This window comes from Notothenia rossii (genome assembly GCF_949606895.1).
Source record: "Notothenia rossii genome assembly, chromosome: 7".
In the NCBI taxonomy this organism is placed as follows: Eukaryota; Metazoa; Chordata; class Actinopteri; order Perciformes; family Nototheniidae; genus Notothenia; species Notothenia rossii.
The window spans coordinates 63,759,746-63,779,137 of record NC_136905.1 but is presented as its reverse complement, the minus strand read 5'-3'; the positions used below and the strand labels follow the sequence as shown (position 1 = coordinate 63,779,137).

The 19,392-nt window shown below is 39.8% G+C and overlaps 2 protein-coding genes across 7 annotated transcripts in view; one reads left to right on the top strand and one right to left on the bottom strand.

Moving 5' to 3' along the window:
* Positions 1 to 8,987, top strand: part of daam2 (dishevelled associated activator of morphogenesis 2) — a 132,987-nt gene extending 124,000 nt beyond the window's left edge. For all 6 annotated transcript variants that reach the window (XM_079692999.1, XM_079693002.1, XM_079693000.1 and 3 more), the window contains 2 exons: positions 3,618 to 3,788; positions 3,875 to 8,987. In XM_079692999.1, the coding sequence (XP_079549125.1) occupies positions 3,618 to 3,788; positions 3,875 to 4,087 (384 nt within the window). In that variant the 3' untranslated portion in view covers positions 4,088 to 8,987. The remainder of the gene's footprint in view (positions 1 to 3,617; positions 3,789 to 3,874) is intronic.
* Positions 8,988 to 9,915: 928 nt separating this feature from the next.
* The window catches only part of mocs1 (molybdenum cofactor synthesis 1), a gene marked incomplete at its 5' end in the record, with an annotated part of 15,032 nt that continues 5,555 nt past the window's right edge, over positions 9,916 to 19,392 (bottom strand). The window contains 8 exons of the mRNA XM_079692825.1: positions 9,916 to 11,830; positions 12,062 to 12,109; positions 13,631 to 13,751; positions 13,929 to 14,039; positions 14,542 to 14,654; positions 15,392 to 15,503; positions 16,305 to 16,366; positions 17,573 to 17,737. Of these exons, the coding sequence (XP_079548951.1) occupies positions 10,848 to 11,830; positions 12,062 to 12,109; positions 13,631 to 13,751; positions 13,929 to 14,039; positions 14,542 to 14,654; positions 15,392 to 15,503; positions 16,305 to 16,366; positions 17,573 to 17,737 (1,715 nt within the window). The 3' untranslated portion in view covers positions 9,916 to 10,847. The remainder of the gene's footprint in view (positions 11,831 to 12,061; positions 12,110 to 13,630; positions 13,752 to 13,928; positions 14,040 to 14,541; positions 14,655 to 15,391; positions 15,504 to 16,304; positions 16,367 to 17,572; positions 17,738 to 19,392) is intronic.

The window sequence follows — 19,392 nt, the reverse complement described above, 5'->3', positions numbered from 1 at the left end:
AACGGGAGGAGCAGGACACCGGTGACTACTGTAAAACAAAAAGACCTGTGTTCACGGGACCAGACTCTTAAGCACACTTTTGTGTGTGTGTGTGTGTGTGTGTGTGTGTGTGTGTGTGTGTGTGTGTGTGTGTGTGTGTGTGTGTGTGTGTGTGTGTGTGTGTGTGTGTGTGTGTGTGTGTGTGTGTGTGTGTGTGTGTGTGTGTGTGTGTGTGTGTGTGTGTGTGTGTGTGTGTGTGTGTGTGTGTGTGTGTGTGTGTGTGTGTGTGTGTGTGTGTGTGTGTGTGTGTGTGTGTGTGTGTGTGTGTGTGTGTGTGTGTGTGTGTGTGTGTGTGTGTGTGTGGAGATTCGGACCCATTACCTTGTCAAGGCTCTCTGATGCTCCGTCAAATATGGAGGTGCGGCTCAAGAAAGTAGAGGAGATTGAATAAACAGTAAAGCTCCATGGCAACAAATGTGTCTCGCCAGACATTACTACATACATTACAAGGGATTACAGCTGTCCAAGGTCATGTGGGTTATTGGGACAGGGGTTTTTCTCTTATCCTGAGAGATTGCTCGGGTTTATCCTTAAAACACCCACACAGAGACATGTTCACAGACAATGAAAGATCCAGCCTAAGAAAAACAGTTTAGGCTTACAATTGTAATTGCTGACTGATTTGAACGTGTGCTGGATTATTAATAACATAGCAGTGATGTCACCTGAAGAAGGGGCTAGATGTAAAGGCAGAAGATCACTAAGCTTATCACATGGATGTGTGGAGTACGAGACATCGGCACCACATTTTCTAGCAATACATACAAAGAGTTTTAAGCTTAATTTTAAACTAGAGATGTCACACTGAAAACGGTTGAGAAATGATTTGATTCGTGGAAGTCTATGGGAGTTGTACAGGCCAAACATGCAAAACTGCTGTGACATTTTAAAGTCTGTATTTTGATTTGACCTCCAATAGCATCAGGTTTTCAACCCTGTGACAAACAAATGGGGTTTGTTTTGGCGTGCTAATGGCAATGAATGGATCAAAGACAGGTATTATACACAGTTGAAGATCTTTTACCCAGGTGCATCTAGTAAAAACTCTGCAGAATTCCCTGCACATAGGAAATCCTTTGTTCATATTTTTATTTCTAGCTCAGCACCAATCTCCAAATTAAATAAATCCCACTTGCAGCAGCAGCTGCTCATCCATAATACTTTAACTGTTACTCCATCGCCAGATACATTTTTCTTCGTTAACCTAATAAGTTGGCTCAGCATCGCTGGCAGACATCGCCATCTTCCAGCTCCAGAAAAAAGGTCTTTGTGCTGGATAAAGACATTTGATTTTCTGTTCAGTTTGTATATAGTTGAGTTAATTAGGTTTATACAGTGGCCAACAGGTGCAAACGCACTGCAACGGCCCAAAGCACCTATATTAGGAGAAACGCGCTGCAGTTTAAAAAACAACGCAAATATAAAAAACACAAATGTGCCAATGGACATGTAGCTTAAGAAACATCTTCTTGAACTAATGTGCAGCATTTTTCATAATCGTAAGTGTTTTGTCAGTATATTTGAAATCACTATGTTAGCTACATTAGCTAGCAAGCTTACAGCCGATAAACCATTTCTATAGCAATATGACATTCAGAGCTGACATAATACCACCATAGAATGAGTGAATTTAAGCAGAGGTTGACAACATTTTTTAAAGTGATAATAAATAAATAATGTGATAACCAGAGCCAGTATGAATCAGCCTTTTAAAAAAATATGTGGATTTTTAACAACTTTGAATCTAAATGCTCAACAAGGTGTTCAATGAACATCCACTGATACAAATACACATGTTATCCCAAACAGCAGGGATGTATTACATCCTCTATGAAGAAGCCAAACATAATTATCCTCACACACAGTGGGACTTTGGGAATCCCCAAATACAGTGTTTAAAACATCTATTTAAACATTTTATTTAATAAAAAAGGCCTTAGGTACTGTTAGCATCCAGGTGTTGACTCATTGGAAGATTATAACCTCTTAACTTGTTTGCTATTGGTTCATGAGAGTTAATTATTTGTTCAAGGAGGAGGTCGGTTAAAATATTAGAGGGAAAGTGGGGAAGTTTGAAAGTCATGGGGAAGAAACGGGAGGAGCAGGACACCGGTGACTACTGTAAAACAAAAGTGTGTGTGTGTGTGTGTGTGTGTGTGTGTGTGTGTGTGTGTGTGTGTGTGTGTGTGTGTGTGTGTGTGTGTGTGTGTGTGTGTGTGTGTGTGTGTGTGTGTGTGTGTGTGTGTGTGTGTGTGTGTGTGTGTGTGTGTGTGTGTGTGTGTGTGTGTGTGTGTGTGTGTGTGTGTGTGTGTGTGTGTGTGTGTGTGTGTGTGTGTGTGTGTGTGTGTGTGTGTGTGTGTGTGTGTGTGTGTGTGTAATTACAGAGGGGAAAGGGATGATGGTGGGGGTTGCCATAGTGAACAGCCCATAATGACAGGATATTTGTTTGCATCCTCAGACAAGAACAAACCCCAACTCCTTTTTATCACAACACTAGAACCACACACAGTGTGCTGTAAGCACGATTGATATTTTTACTTTACTGTAACATTCAGAAAGAATAGAACTGAGAAGGAGGGACTTCTGATCAGTAACCAAAACAATATGTTGTCGCAATTAAAGCAAGACAACACATGCAAAACAATTTCATGCATTGGTTGATTTGAAAAGTCTGGGATATTTTGCATCCAAAATGTCTTCATCAGATTAGGGGGAGATCAGGAAATACATTATTTTCCGTTTGTAGATTTCTCCTGTGTTCACCAAAAGTTGGCAAAAGATACACATTTGCATTTCTGCTTAACATTTTAGAAAAGTTTTAATACAAAGAAATCTAAACTTCCAAGCTGCACCAATCAATAGTTTAGTATAGTTTAAAGTTGGAGGATATCGCCCGGATCTTGCTGTGTTTCCTGCTGTATACCACAGTACAAAGTGTGTGTGTGTAGGAATGTCAAGTAGGTTTGGCTGCAGGCATGCTCCTGGCCAGGGGCGGTGGGTACTGTAGGCTAGGGAAGGCTAAGCCTTCAGGATTTTTGATATATTGTTTAAAAATAGGCTATGTTGACAACACACATTTATGATACCTAACAGATTTTGTTCAACAGGATAATCTCCACATATTAAAACCATGATTTAAGCATAAATGCAATCGGCAGAATTGAAAAGCTAACAGGCTATAAATGAACTACAAAACCGTTGCATAGTTGCGCATCACCACCGCTAAGCTAAACGCCGATCCGTGTTGGCGTGTTGACCTTGAGTATTCTCATTTAGTCACTTGTTAGCAACCGTCGTTTTTATATTACACATAAAGGCTTTGGATATTTACAAGTGGACTATTCACCGACGTATTTCATGTTGTTGAAAGAAACAACAAATCTCGTAAGCTTTTGTTCACCACAGACCTTATTTCAGGCTTCTAACCACAAATTATTGACTCTGATACCAGAGAACCGGAAGTGGTAAAATGCTAAATATTTTCTGGGTTTCAGGACTCATTACTGCACCACTCTATTGGCCAAATGTTTAATCACTTCTAAACAAATTGTAAAAATACAATAAATGTCTCTGTGCAGTTTACCAAATCTCTGAAGCACTTTGGGGAGGAAGAAGGGAGGATGCAGCCCGATGAGTTCTTCGGGATCTTTGACACCTTCTTACAGTCGTTTAGCGAGGCACGGCAGGACCTGGAGAACATGCAACGCCGTAAAGACGAGGAGGAGAGGAGGGCACGAATGGAGGCCATGGTGACACGCACATTCAGAGAATAAACCCTGAGACACCAATAAACAAAACAAAAATAATGTGTCTAACTTCCGGTTTCCATTTTCAGCTCAAGGAGCAGAGGGAGCGGGAGCGTCGGGCCAAGAAGGGCGGCGCTTCAGACGAGGTCGGCGGGGAGTTTGACGACCTGGTGTCGGCACTGCGCTCCGGTGAGGTCTTCGACAAGGACCTGAACAAATTCAAGCGGAACCGCAAGCGCTCCGTCAACCAGCTGGTGGAGGGCGGGGGCCGCGAACGAGCAGTAACTAAGGTCAATTACTAGGTCGGGAAAAAGGAAGGACAAAAAAAGAAAACACTAGACACGTAAATACTGCCGTGGTGTAGATCTCTTAACACCTTTAGTCCAGGTCCTGGAATAGCGACCATAGACATTGGAGAGGATGTAAGTAACGGCTGGACTGGACATGTAGCGACATGTATGGACAGCCACACCATTTTGAAGGACGCATCACCCTCCTCTGATTGGTCTCCTACAGCTATTCCTAACTGTTTGTCCTGGGCGTTGTATTTGGATCTAATGGATGGACAGACAGACCACTGTGACACATAATCCCGCCATCTTTTGACCTTATCCTCTTAACACTGTGCTCAAGCTTCCAGCCCTCTACCGCTCCCTGTTTTTCACTGCTCATTTCCCCTCTCCTCGGTGATAGAGCGGCCCTATCTTTTTACTCACTGGCTCCAAAAAACACATGGGACTTTGGGATCAGCCAGTCACATTGTACATAGACTTTAGGGCCAAGAGAAAGCATGGGAAAAAGAAAGTGGGAACAGGGAAGTAAGCCATAACCTTCACAGTCATGGTTACTTCAAGTGTCCCGCGGAAAGTGTTATATCCACAGAATGGATGGGTGTTCTTAAAACTTCCTTCACTGGAAAGAGGGGCTTGTATTCGGCAAATCCCAGAATGCTTTGTAGGCTTCTGAAAGAATTCATCCCAGCAGCCTCCTCCAGCACACAGCATTCCCAGGAAGGACGTACGTACGTACATACCAAGCTTCGATTTTAAGAGGATACTCTGTTCAAGGAAAAACTAAAAAGTGATGACTGTGCCACAAGGGTCAATCCTCACCTACACTCCTAACTGCTTTTGACATTGTTCTGGCATTAACCCGTGCCAAAGCAAAACAAATGTACATGTATTAATAGAAAACATACTGCAATTAGGCGTTGATATATATTTATATTTAGATGCAGACAAGCTAATTGCAAAGATGTAGAAGTTTCTTTTATGTTTTCATGGCATTTTGGGGTTTTGTACACGCAATGCATTATTTGTTGGTGTTGCAAGTTCACATTGCTGTTAAAGTGAATTTCTATACATTTTGCGCTTTATGTAAAAAAAAGATAATTGCTTGTCCTTTTCACACCTGTATGTCTTGTTTGCACTGTAGCTTTTCTGACCAACTTTACACTCCATGAGCCGATCTACAGGGTCCTCTGGAAAAAGTCCTCTCTGTACTTCAATTACCTTCCCTAGGCCTAGAACAAAGATAATGCCATGTCTGAATTTAGATCTGCAGTTTAGGGTTTCTTAAGTTAAACTAGTGCTTGATCACTCGGTTAGTACGGAGGCCAACAAAGCTGGAATTGCCATTTTTGTTTTCTGATGCGTTATCGTGAAATCACAAGTTACATTTTTCGCCATAACGAGAAAAAACAAGCTTTGCTATCTCCAGATAATCAACCCGTTATCACAAGAAAATGTAAGGTTATTTTACTTTAAATGTATGTTTATGGGATCAGGAGTACAATACATATATATGACGACGCAACAACTAAAGCAACTGATGTAAGCTTACAAAGTCAGATCATGGAATACCCATTATTGATGAACGCATCAGATTGTGGTTCAATCGAACTGAAAACGGAGTTGTGTCTTTTTGAAAGACATAATATTCACATAACCCATAGTCATATCAGGAGAAGACCAATACAAAAGTAGTTACTTTTCAGTTTTAAATCATCTGTGACCAAAGGCTAAAACCATGTGTGAACAAGACACTCCTTTTTTTTAATTACATAATTATTGTGAGATTCTGAAAAACTAAAAATTGTTTTTCCTTGTGATCTTATTATCTCAACAACTCCACCTTTGTTCGCCTAGGAATTGACCTACAGTAATCAGTCATCCCGAGAAAACTAGCTTTTGTCTGGTGGCATGAGACGCCATTACAAAAAGAATAGCCCTTCTGGTCCTCCGTACAGTTACTTGGTTTAAGGCTTATAATGCAGTATTTATGTGGATTTGTATTTAAATTGGCATAGTAATGTCAGATAAACCATTTGATCACTCTACAACAAAAGTCAGGGGACAACAAAGCACTTATAGCGCCTCAGAGAGCGTCATAGAAAACAATCCTTACTTCGACCTTTCCTTCAATCTTCTCTCAGATGTTTCAGTCCCTGTTACTATGGGCAACATGTTGCCAAGCAAGAGTCCACATCCTGTTGCCAACCTAGGTCTCTTTTCTTTAAGTTGTTACCGTATTCATTCTTTCATTATTTGTATATGCATTTCTAAATTGTTAATATGGAAGATCATTAGGGCCACAAGTGTTTGTTTTTTCAGATAATATAGTGAGAAATGTGGAGAAAAAAAGTCACAATTCAGATTTTTCAGAGCTCAAAGAAAAGATAAATCACTTTTGGTAAGATCCAAAAATACATTCACATGTGGCCCTAATCCTCCTCCGTAGATGGCAGTAGGCATGACCATGGCTGCAACCCATTTGAGTTATTCCATCTGCATTGCATTGTTACTGCAGCACAGCGTAGGGCTTTATGTAACGTCCAACAGTACAGTGGGAAAATTGGACTTGGTCTTCTTTGGAGAGGATAAAAAGATAAAGGAAACATCCCGTGTTTAATTTTCCTCTGTTTGGCATGTGTCCTTATTATGGTTAGATCCCAGAGCTGTTGCACCAAAGCATTTGCACAACAGCTCCTGGATCAGTTGGAAAGGGGTTGGATTTACATGGTTGTTCTCATAGTAACAGTTACAGTTAAACACAAATAGCTCATATTGAAGATTCTTTGTATCACTTTAAATAAGAAACTATTTAATTGCACTTGTCTCAATAAGCACTTTGTGTATTAACAGTAGTGTTAAAATACACAAAAAAAGAAATGTCCAATGAATTATTGAGCATCTATATATACAGCTATCCCAGTTTTGTCTCTCATTCATTTTGCCAGCTTTTCTGTTTTGTTTTTATTTTCACCTTGAAGTGCCTCTCACCTGTTTTCACACATGTACCATTCCTATCATTGTGTTTTAGTGCTTGTGGCTTTCCAAAATAATACACGGTGTTTGCTAGCCGACAGTTGGAATTGGACTACTTGGCGCCATCTTGTGGCCTCAGATGTGCACTTTCATGTTCCACCTGACGTCTCAAACATCAAATAGCAGCTCTCCAAAGTGATAACATTATGCAACTCTTCAGAAGAGTATAAGGGCCAGGCATTAGGCAGCAGGACATTATTTGTATTTGTCTTGCCTTTAGAGAATAAAATCGAACATTGCGTAGATGCAAATTAGTTGAGTAGATTTATTCTGAAAAGTTTAACCTTCTTTAATTTTGACTCCATTCTCAACAACTTGATCCTAAATATTTCAAAACTATTCTCTGTATTTTGACTCTATTCTCAACTTAATTCTTAAAAACAACATGAATTATTTCCACCTCTTACCTGGCCTTAATACTCTTCCATAGGCAATTGTTCCAAGCTCTAGGCTTAAGCTCACCAAAGTTCCCTCTATTAAAGTCCGGCAGGTGTACTACACTATGGCTGCCATGTGATTAGAGATGTTCGACATACTACCTGTAGAGAGAAATTCCTTTTTCCCTAAACGTTTATTTATTCTATCCTTTAACAGTCACATTGCAGAGAAACCTACTCCTTCCATGTGTATAGTCCTTTGTCCTTTAACCTCATAATAGCATCACTCTGCAAAAAAAAAACAAAGAGAGATCAGAGAGGATCTTTAAGTTCCTTTGTCCCACACTTTAGAGGATAACCAGTAATCCAAATAGAATAAAATCAGACACTTTGAAAAGTCCTAAAGGGAAAAGGACATGTGGTTGCTTATTCTCTAACCAGCATCTCATGTATATTTGAGCTATTCGATTTCCTAACCTCTGCTCTTTTGTCTTTCCAGTAAACCAGGGTTGGTATATCAGACTTTTGCAGCCCCTTTAAACTCTTAATCCAGAGCTTTAACACGTTTTGTAGTGCAGACTATTTACTGAGGGATATTGTAATATTTTCAGTATTATTAGGATTATGTTGTTACATGCTTGGATGTTTATTCGGCCATTGACTGGCTGATTTTGGAGTGTACAGATGGAAAAGGAATGAAATTAGTAGCTTGTTCAATGCACTTTTGTCAGGGGACATTTTAATTTGCAGCGCTATTTTGAGGATTTAGAGCCCTTTTTTAAATATGAGAGGGGTGCAAAAAAGCATGGTGTGAAGAAGAGAGAAAAGGGGCAAGTGAGGTTCGGACTCCGCTGAATACACATTAACAGAGTTTTTAACCCCCACCAGTTTGGGTCACCTGTAAAAAGAAAAGTGTGTTTCTGACACCGCCACATTTCTGTCAAATCATGCACTTGGCGTTGACCTGCATGCCTAAAGAAGGGTGCACAAAGTGTGATGTGTTGAGTTCATTAGAATATTGCTTGCAATATGATACACACCTGTTACACAACAATTTGTACTGCCTGAGAAAAATGCACCCAGTTTCAGATGTTGTATTATTGTGAGCACTCAGTATTTTTAAGGTTGGAAAGAAAAGGTGTCCTCCACCGAAAGATGTACAGAAGTGGAAAAAGCATTTTGTACACCATTCTTGATGTTTGAGATAAGGTAATAAAAAAAAAAATTAAAACATTGAGGAATGTTCAATTTTCCTGTAAATTGTACCGCTATTTATTTGCCTTATTTAGTTTGCTATATTTTGTATGTCCATACAGCATTACGACAAATTGTTATATTAAAAATATGAATAATTAAACTGTGGTCCGTGTATAGTTTTAAGACATAAGGATGACGTATGAGAATTATTTTCTTTTCTCTTCCATTTCTATTATTTTCGTTTTGTTTTTTTGTTACCCTGGTCCTTTTGTAGGGTTACAATAAACCTTTGTCCCTTGCAACTGATTTTGAGAATGATTTATACATGCTTACACTGTTTAGTTAAATATAAATGTGTCATGCTCCAAAGTTGTGCAATAATTTACAATAGTTCTGTCTAATTAGTCTATTAATTTCCCATTGACAGGAATTATTCTACAACCATTTAAAATATTTTGAAATATTTTCATTTTACCTTTTTAAATTATATATTTTTCAGATATTTTAAAGACCAAATCACCGCTTGAACAATACAAAAGATTGATTTATTGATAATAAAAGTAATTCTCACTTGCAAACTGATGTAATCTTTTCCACGTGAAAAACCCTGTGGAAATGAATCACAAATGCTTTCAACACAAGTTCTTACATCTTTATTAATAATAGTGATTTCCTCTGAATGATGATGTGTTTTAGTTCCTCACTGTCACCACTGAGGGGCAGTGACTCAATACATTACATTTAGCTGAAGCTTTTATCAAAAGCGATTTACAATAAGTGCAAATAAATATTCAAACTCCGACCAACTAGGAAAGTGCAGATATATTCACTTCAAGCAGGCCATATCATTTTAAGTGCTGGTGACTTTTTAAATTATCTACAGTATGCTGACCATTCAGCCTGTACTGTATGATGCAACGTGCAGCTGAAAGTTTATGTTTTGCAGTTCATTTTTTATAAAAGAAAAGGAAATTAATGAAATCTACTCAGAAAATAATTCTAAATCTCTTTTGTACAATGAAGTTTTATGTGACATTGGAGGCACCCATATTAACATCGTAATGTAATCAATATGATGTGTCTGATTGTAATACTGTAGGTAACTGTTGACTTAATCAAATGCAATTTAACTGAAATTTTAAAAAACATTTTTGACCTGAAAAAAATTGTTTTAAAGATAAACACCTTTTTTCAATTTTCTTTAATTAAACCACAATGGACATCGCAGGAAAAAGATTAAAGAATACTTTAATTTCTTAAGGGAAATAAATGTGTCCCAAGCAACTCACAGCTTGCTTTCACTTATGGAAATAAAAAGCATTGCAATGAAGTGAGCTGAAAGCAGAGTGAATAATACAATCAACTATTTGCCATGATACAAAAGCTATAACCTGTATAACTTGGGTTGACTAGCGATGATCATACTTACATTAGAACTGACAACATGAATATGAAACATAATACTACAGGCTGTATCTGTTGTTGTGCAGGCAGTTGAATTACACATGTTGTGCTACCATCAAATCAACAAACATAATCAATGAATTTCTTTCTAGGGTAAATATAACACATAACAACAAAAATAATGTAATCATGTAGTATAATGAATGTAATAGTCAGGGGTGCCCAAAACACCGGTCAATCGCAAGGGCAGTGTGGGTAGATTGCATGGCATTGAAAAAAGAAAGAAAAAAATGAGTTATCTATCCTTACTATGGCATTTGCCACTTGATTGGCGTACAGGTAAGCCAGTCTGAGTTGTATTGTGCCATACGGGTTCATGCAGTTATGAGGGGGCCTCACCTCCTCATCTGAAGCGCACTGTTATACGCTTATGCGGCGCAATTAGTGTAAGCGCGCCACAGTTTATCCGCCGTTTTAGTCCACTAGCGCGAAATAATTAAGACCTTCTAGTTTAAATTAAACATATACTGTTTAGATACCATGATTCATATTGTATGGGATTAGTGAGAGGTCAAGTCATTTAACCTCGGTACAATGTTAGTGGAGATGAAAATCATGCTAACTACTGCTAGAATTTGTGTAGAACTTCATGTGATAAGAGCATATATTTTTTAATTATTACGATGGCATACAGTTCATTTTTGTAGAAAAATATTACAACGCCAGTGAAGATTGATGCAGTCAGTGGAGGGACTAAGTCAGGGATGACGATGAAAGTCCCTCTTCCCTCCTGTCTTGCTGACCAGTTTCACATCAGTGATGATGATGTCATGGCTCACTGCCTTGCACATGTCATAGATGGTCAGCGCAGCAACGGAAACGGCTGTCAGGGCCTCCATCTCCACTCCTGTCTTGCCCGTAGTGCGACACGTTGCTGTGATGACCGCAGCGTTCTGCTGCTTGTCCAGGTCGAAGGTGACAGATGCGTGGTCTAAGGGGAGGGGGTGGCAGAGCGGGATCAGGGCTGAGGTCTGCTTGGAAGCCATGATGCCAGACAGCTGCGCCACAGCCAAGGCGTCACCCTTAGCCAGCTGGTTATCCCGAAGCAGCCGGAAAGCAGTGGGGCCCAGGATGACGGTGGCGCGGGCTGTGGCTGTTCGACGTGTGGGAACTTTCCCCCCAACATCCACCATGTTGGCTCGGCCCTGTGTGTCTGTATGCGTTAGCTGGGCTTCATCCAGCTCAGTGTTATAGACATTTGTGCCCGACTGTGTCAGATCACTCACAGATTGTCTGAGTTTGACACTGGGGTCTTTGCTGGAGCATTGATTGTGGCAAAGTCTTACATTGTGTTGTTTAAGATTAATTTTGGGATTCATGAGTAATGTGCAACAAGTGGGTGTTCCTGGGGGCCTGAGTAAGTGGCTCTTCAAAGCATTGTGACTACTGGCTTGTGCGTACCTGAGACAGCCTTCATTAATGTAGCTCCTAACATTTGTGCGTGTATTTGTGTTGATATGCGACGTAACACCGGTACCCCCACTCGTTAAGGTTCTAAGGCAGCAAACATGGGCTGCCTGTGTTGAAGCAGTGCAGTCTGGAAGGCAAAAAAACCCCTCTCTATTCAGGACTCTCCTGTGAGGAGCCGCTTTTGGAGAGAGGAATGTGTCGTTTCGATAATGGGAAACTATGGGGGAAGATGTCGTTTTGTCTTGAGATAAATGCCTTTCAGATGTAGTGTCTGTTGGAAAAAGAGGACGTTAGTCAAGGACACAGGGTCACCAAACACAACAAACATTCACAGTTCAGATAAAAGTGTTCTTTTGTTATAAGTTCAATTGTAAATGTTGAAATCTGTATGATATGTAGGGCAGCTATAGTGGTGTAACCCATTAGTATCATAACATCACAAATAAGTCACGACTAAGCAGAGTGTCTCAGAGAGATTTGTACGTACAGCCATGTCACCCACCAATGAGGATCATAGGCCTGTTCTTCATCTGGGAAATGTTGAACATGCCTGAGGAGACAAACAGGAAGAGATAAAGACTCAAGTAGAACAAATGATCCTTGATATTATGAGATTAAAGAGTGCTGCAGGGGTGACTCATTTGGAAATGACCTTTGCGTTGTTTCCCTTCACAAAAGGCCATTATGATTTTGGGTGATTGAAAAAAACGCTCTACATGCTTTGTTCAGCAAAAAGAATCTTCACAAATGACCTTCCTCTGAAGCTCAAAGCAATTAACAGAAGTCAAAAGCTAACGTTAGGCTACAGAGAAATGTCGCCAGATCTAAGCTACATGAGGAATAGTGTTTAGTAGGGATGCTCCGATCGCCAATTTTGGGGACGATCGCCGGAATCAGTATCGGCTGACACCGATCGCCGATCCGATCGAGTGGGCGGGGCCTATGGGGATCTTCCATTTAAAGTGATGTTTAAAACTCAGTTAATGGAGCTCATTCACTGGCGCTTCCACAAACAACAACCAGCATAATTATTACATTCAAATGAAGTACATTATTCAAGTTTACATTAACTTTGGATAATAACACGGGAGATTAGCGGAAGCGCTCTCTCTCCTGACAGCCTGTCAGTATCGTCTCATGCAGCTCGCTGATCCAGTAATGAGTGACCCGACAGAGAGGAATAAATATATGTATAACTAGTTTAGCTAGTTCCAGAGGTAGATAAAATAGCTAAGTATGTAAGGTCTAACTCTTAGTGTGTGTTGCTCCGCTCACCGGTCCGTCACAGCGGGCAGAGCCTCAGGTTTTCTGCTTCACACTCGTTGCATACCGCTATTTTATTGTCTTTTTCGGACACCTTAAAATAATGCCAGACCGGTGAAGCCATTTTGGCGAGCTTGTGTTGCCGCGCACAGAGAAAAGTGTCATGTATTTTACGCCATGTGATCGGCCTTTATAGAGCGCACCGATCGATCGGCCGAGAGTGAATATCGGCCGATCGATCGGGGCATCCCTAGTGTTTAGCATGATGACGGTTAGTCTCTTTTAGCCACTTGTTGGCATTTGTTTGTTTGTTTTATTCGATGGACAATCTGCACTAATGTACATTCTCAAAATATTGAAGTGACTGTTATTTTGTACATATTGATTGTTGTGTTTTTATTTAGGTCTTAATATGTGCACATGTAAGGATGCGTCTTTGACTCTGTATATACATACATATTCGCACAAATATTTTTATTTTGATATTCTATATACATTTGTTTTTATATTCGGGATTGTGGGAAACAGTATTTTAATCTCTCTGTCTGTACACACAAACTGGAAGATTGACAATAAATTTGACTTTGACTTGACCTGAACATTTGGGGTAAAAGTGGGGTATTTACTGACCGAATAAGTAAACGTGAACACCTCTCAAACCTTTATAAACCAAAGACCTTATTTCAGGCTAACCAAAAACCCATTGACTGAGAGACGAGTGAACCGAAAGTGCAAAAATGCTTTTTAGGGGTTTACACTCCACAGTGATGCGTTTACTATAAATGAACTCAAACGAACACAAGTCTACCTGCATGTTGTTTCTTCTTCCTGCCAACAGCAGCTCCAACGATTTGCAGTAGCTCTTCTTCCGATACTCCGGAGCGCAACACATCTCTCAGAGACACCTCAGTGTTCCCAAACAAACACACCTGAGAGGAGAAAGGTAAGAGGGAGTGAAGCGAAGACATTTCAAATAGAATCCATAAAGGTTCCAAAGAAACAATATGTAAATGTATGGGTATGTACCAACACAAATACTGCATTACAAAATATTAATACTAAATCAGACCACATCAATACTTCTAGAAGCCCAACTGTATCTTTACCTTCAGGTTGCCGTCTGCAGTGATACGTAAGCGGTTGCAGGAGCCGCAGAAATGGTCAGACATGGAGGTGATGAAGCCCACCTGCCCTGTGAAGCCTGGGACCTTAAATGTCTGTAACAAGACATAAATAAGGGTCAAACAATTATCCTAGAAAAAGAATACTCTAAAATGTGGCGCATTTAATAACAAAATGATTGATTTGGCAAATTGCTTTGATCAGATGTGTCAGAAGATTTAGATTTTCTCTTGTATTTCAGTTTTTCGTTGGCCAACTTATTATAAACTAATGACTCCAGGAACACAGATGTGTGCTGAAAGATTAGAGTCGAACTAACATTCAAGTCATTTAGAACGATTCAAAGTGCCAGAAGTAAGACCAATGTCCACAGTCAATAACCTCAACAGGATTGAATGGTAATAGCATCATTGCTTTTTTTGGATACTAACTAATTGATCAACACATTATATTTCATTAAGCTGACGTGTTTATCCAAAGTGTTTAATAATAAGTGGAAGCAACCATTAGGACACAAACAGCAAGAAAGTACATTAGCTTTTAATAAGCCATAACATTTATACTTGAGAAATATGAAGTGCAGTTTGAGGTATTGACCTTGGCTGTTTCTGTGTGTCCGGTTTCAAGCCTTTCCAGGTTGGGCCACTGCTGCCTGATGTGGTCCAGCATCTCCTGGTAACTCACCATCTTCTTAAAGTTCCACTTGTTTCCTGCAGAGAGGAGAGAAGCATTGTCATGTAGATTGTAGCACAAGCTACAGCACAATTCAGCTCCTAGGCGATATAACAACCTATGTGTGTGTAGTAGTACATCAGTTAGGTTTCTGCAAGTTGAACTGAAGATGGTTGATTCAGTGTCTGCTGATTTACAGACAAAGTTGTAGTACCACCTTTTGGCCCAAGCCCTGAGGAAGTGTGCAGGACGTTGAAACAAATTACCGCCGTCTGTAAATCAGCAGATCATTTTTTTAAACAAAATGTATTACCCACTACGGACACATAGCCCTTATTCCTTCAATAGGGAATAAAAGTTGTAAAGTGTGCTAAAAGCTGAATGCAGAGTTCTTTTACCTCTTCATTCATTTGAAAACCCAACCGTGCACGCTCTATGGGCCCGGATACGGTTACGGGTACTTTTGCTCTCAAGGGGCAGGCCAATTTGGCTTAATGTGCAATTGAGCAACCTTCATAGGAATGAACGAGGTCCCCCCTCCAACGTTGTTCTCTTTATACATCCATGGTTTGGCTGCTATTTCCTGGGGTCTTGGGCTGCACTTGTTTTTTATCTTTGTTTATTGGCAGTTTTCAAACAAGCTTGAAAGGTGCACACTACTGTATCTGTGCTCAGATTATATCATACATCCCAACTTTGTCTAAACTATGACTGTAATATGACTCTTCAATTTTCAGACCTGCGTAAGAAGACATTTTGGGAAGGGAGCACTCACCATCGAAGGGCATGTATTCAATGAAGCGCACATCCAGAGGCTTCTTCTCTGTCAGCGCCACGAAATCTAGCAGCTCATCCTCGTTGAGGCCTCGCATCACCACACAGTTAACCTGCAGGGGGCAACACAGCAGGGTATGTGAGCCTGTTCAGAGTGTTGCTTTGTTCATTAGTTTGTTTCTCTTTCTTCCAGTCACAGTGCAGTAGGGAACTATGGTAGGTAGCATTAGACACAGACAGCAAATCAGAGTGTAGCTCAATGACTTTCTAACCTTTGAGGGCAAGTGTTAGGATATGGAGGAAATATTATATTCAGCAATATTGTTACGACACTGTGCTGCCACAGCACTTTGGCATTAAGAGTTAGTGAGAGGAAACATAGTTGAAGCATTCAAAAAGGTTATCAGATTATTAAGAGACAACAAGAGGTCCAAATAAACATGGTAAATGTATCACTGAAAAGAGTTCCTCATATTTATGAGTATCGAGCTATATTATTTCCAAAACGTATGATTCAGTAACCGTACATTTGTTTTCTGTAAACATCGTTCATATTAAATGACAAAAATAATTTAATTAAAATCACAGGTAAAAAAGATGCAAGAAATAGGAAGATTAAAACATACAAATATTTTCTCAGACAGAGACATGATAAGAAGGATTTAAAATGTTAAGGAAATATAAAAGATTTTTACTATATTAGACATCAATCTGTTTGTGTAAAAAAATGTGTTTTAAAAGTCAAAGACACAACAAATAATACAACAAATCAAACATAAACGAGATGCAAGAAATAAGAAGATTAACATTTTGTTTCTTGTTAAGACATAAAAATAATGATTTAACAAAATAAAACTAAGCAAAAATATAAATTGGTTCCTAGGTAAAACATTTTAAAAAGATGAACAAAATACCTTGACAGGGTTGTAGCCCATTTCGATGGCCTTATCAATGCCCTCCATGACCTTGTGGAACCCTTGAGGAAAAACATGGATAGAAATTGATTATGAGTGTTTAAACGTCATTCAATTATGAATCATTATATGAACACATTCGTTTTACTGTGATATCTTGAATTTAGTGCTACGAGGCAAAGACGGAGTATGATTGGAGGGACGTTTTAAATAAAAATGTATAGAGCCATACTACAAGCACATACACTTAAAATGGATTCATGTTCTCCAAATGTGGGCTACTTCCGCTTGGCAGAGCTTTACAACATACTTCAGCGTTAAATGTTTGCTTCCTTTTCTAAGCTGTCTGAATCCATGATTGGCCAAAAAACACTGATATGTAAAATCTACATTTATTCCCTCAGAAGCGGAGCTTTTTTTTGGCAAAATTCACACATCATTTTTCATCTGCACAAACCATGGCAGTGTCACGCTGGCTGGTAACTCCCTCTGTAAATACCACATGTGTGCTTAAGGTTAAGAGACCAGATTTATTTCAGGATTTTACAATCTGCAAAACATGTCACCAACAAACTTATCAGGTGTAGTAGAAGAAACACTTTAATGTGCCACATCTTTCCTTATATCCTAGAGATAAGAGCCTCATACGTTGTCAAGGAAACTGAGGACCAAACAACGCAAGTGTCTTGGAGTATAATGGTAATTCTACATTGAGACATGATTCAGGCAAAGACAAAATACAGCTTAACTGAAGCCACTAAGGCATACTTGAAGGGGCCCTATTATGCTTTTTGGGTTTTTCTTTTTCCTGTAGAGTTCCTCTTCCACACAATCCCCCCTACCTGACACACACTTTGTAGTCTACTGATGTAACATAGTGAAAACACTACGTAACAATCGCACTTCTATTGGCTACCACTCCAACACATTGTATGTGATATGCTTAGGGGACATCTCTAAGCGGTTGACAAATCACCATAAAACTGCCCAGCCAACCAATCAGAGCAGACTGGGCTCTGGTTTCAGACAGAGGGTGAAAAGGGCAGTATGAGAACCTTTTTGAACATTAAAGCATGGAGACATGTCACAATAGAGGCACAAACTACAAATATGAACCTGAATATAAGCATAACAGGGCCTCTTTAAGTACAGTATCAAACACTTCATGGAATTTAAAGATGACTTTGAAGCAAGGCATCAAAAACGGTTTTCTAGCTCCTATTACAGTTTCAAATCGCTTAAGCTTACACTCGAACACATTTCTGTACCTTTCCGCCTGACAATGAACTCAAATTTGGCCGGGACCAGTGTATCCAGGCTGATGTTGATCAGGTTAAGACCGGTATCCTTCAGCTTAGGCAGAAGCCTGGCCAGGTTCATGCCGTTGGTTGTGACTGCAATGGTTTTCAGGCCCTCCAACTTCCTCAGTTCAGCTGTAGAGGGAGAGACACGTGAGCACAAGGAAAAGGAAAAACGGAGAGAGTGCTAAATAATCACACAACGTAATATTCACGTATAAATGGCTCCTTTTCATTGAAGATTAATAACAGTTATATGAATGGTTTACAAAATGCAATCAGAGCAGACTGGGCTCTGGTTTCAGACAGAGGGTGAAAAGAGGTGCTACAGCACAGGCAGTATGAGAAAAATGAAGACCTTTTTGAACATTAAAGCATAGAAACATGTCACAGTAGAGGCTGAAAATATAATTATGAATCTGAAAATGAGCATAATAGGGACCCTTTAAGTCTTACCTAGACATTTGAGTGATGTGGTGCTACTTTATAAAGTAAATCACTAGTTGTAATCAACCTGTACTCACAGAGTACTTTAGACACAAGCTTGGAAATGTGCAACCCAATTTAGGGGATGTAGTCATATTAGTGTCATTGCATAAAATGGGTTGATGTCCTCTACGTCAAAGAGAGAATGATTGAATGTACATTGAGTTTTCTGCTTTTTTGCACAGTACCTCATGATCAATATGCAAGAAAGCTTTTATTAACAAAACCTTAACATTTCACTTGTTATGTCATGATTACGGCTGGACATTAAAAACGACTGTCATGGTCGTCCTAGCCTGCATTCAAAAAACTACACTATTCATCTTCAAAGAATACAGTGAGGCCATGTAAGGTCATAGTGGAGGCTTGTCACATGACACAGAGATAATTGATGATCTGTATTGGGCATGAGGAAGCCATAGGTCTCCTTTCTACATAGTCATTGCCCATTGGTCACAACACATGTTTTGTTCACGTTTGTCATGCTTTAATGTTGCGCGCACAAGCGCAATTGTCAGGAACTGATTGCCTTAATTACAATGGTTAATATTAAAATTAGGCTGTAAAATGATGATGGGATAATGCTTAATTAGACTAAGCACATAGCCGTGCTGTGACAAATCATGTTCCCCCACCACAAGTATGACTTGACCGTAAGGCATGCATGGAAAACCCACTACTGCTCCTCTCCTTGTGTGCCTTAGAAAAGCTCTTGTCTAGTCAACAGGGTTTAAAGAGGAATCACTGATAGCTTACTTATATTCAGTCTTAATGTAAATCCCATAAATGAAAGCCACATGTTGCTAATTTTCAAGTTCATATTTGTATTTTGCGCCTCTACTGGGACATGTTTACTGTTATGTTTATGCTTGGGGTTTTTGGTTGTTGTGTTTGCTCCTTTTTCCCTCTCTGCTCTTCCTCTCCTTCTCTGCAGGACTGGTGTATGACAGGGGGCGTGGCTGGTATTCTCCTGGCTGCAGATGAGGCACACCTGTTCTCACTTCCCTAATCAACCCTCTCTTTAAGAGCCTGGCCCTCACCTCACTACTCTGCCAGAGTATTATATGCTGTTCGTCGATCCAGAGTGCCTCTCTGCAGCCCAAGCCGAGTTTTTGTTTCTCTTTGCAGTTTTTGGCCAGGAACGTTTCCTTCTGTTTGTTTTTGGACCTTTCTGCTACCAGCCAGCTCCCTGTCGACAGTACCTGCCTTGGCCTAGTATTATTAAACACCTTGAACTTTACTTGTGTCTGTCTCTGCTTTGGGGTCCAAGAATCCAAACGTCACATTTACATGCTTTAATTATC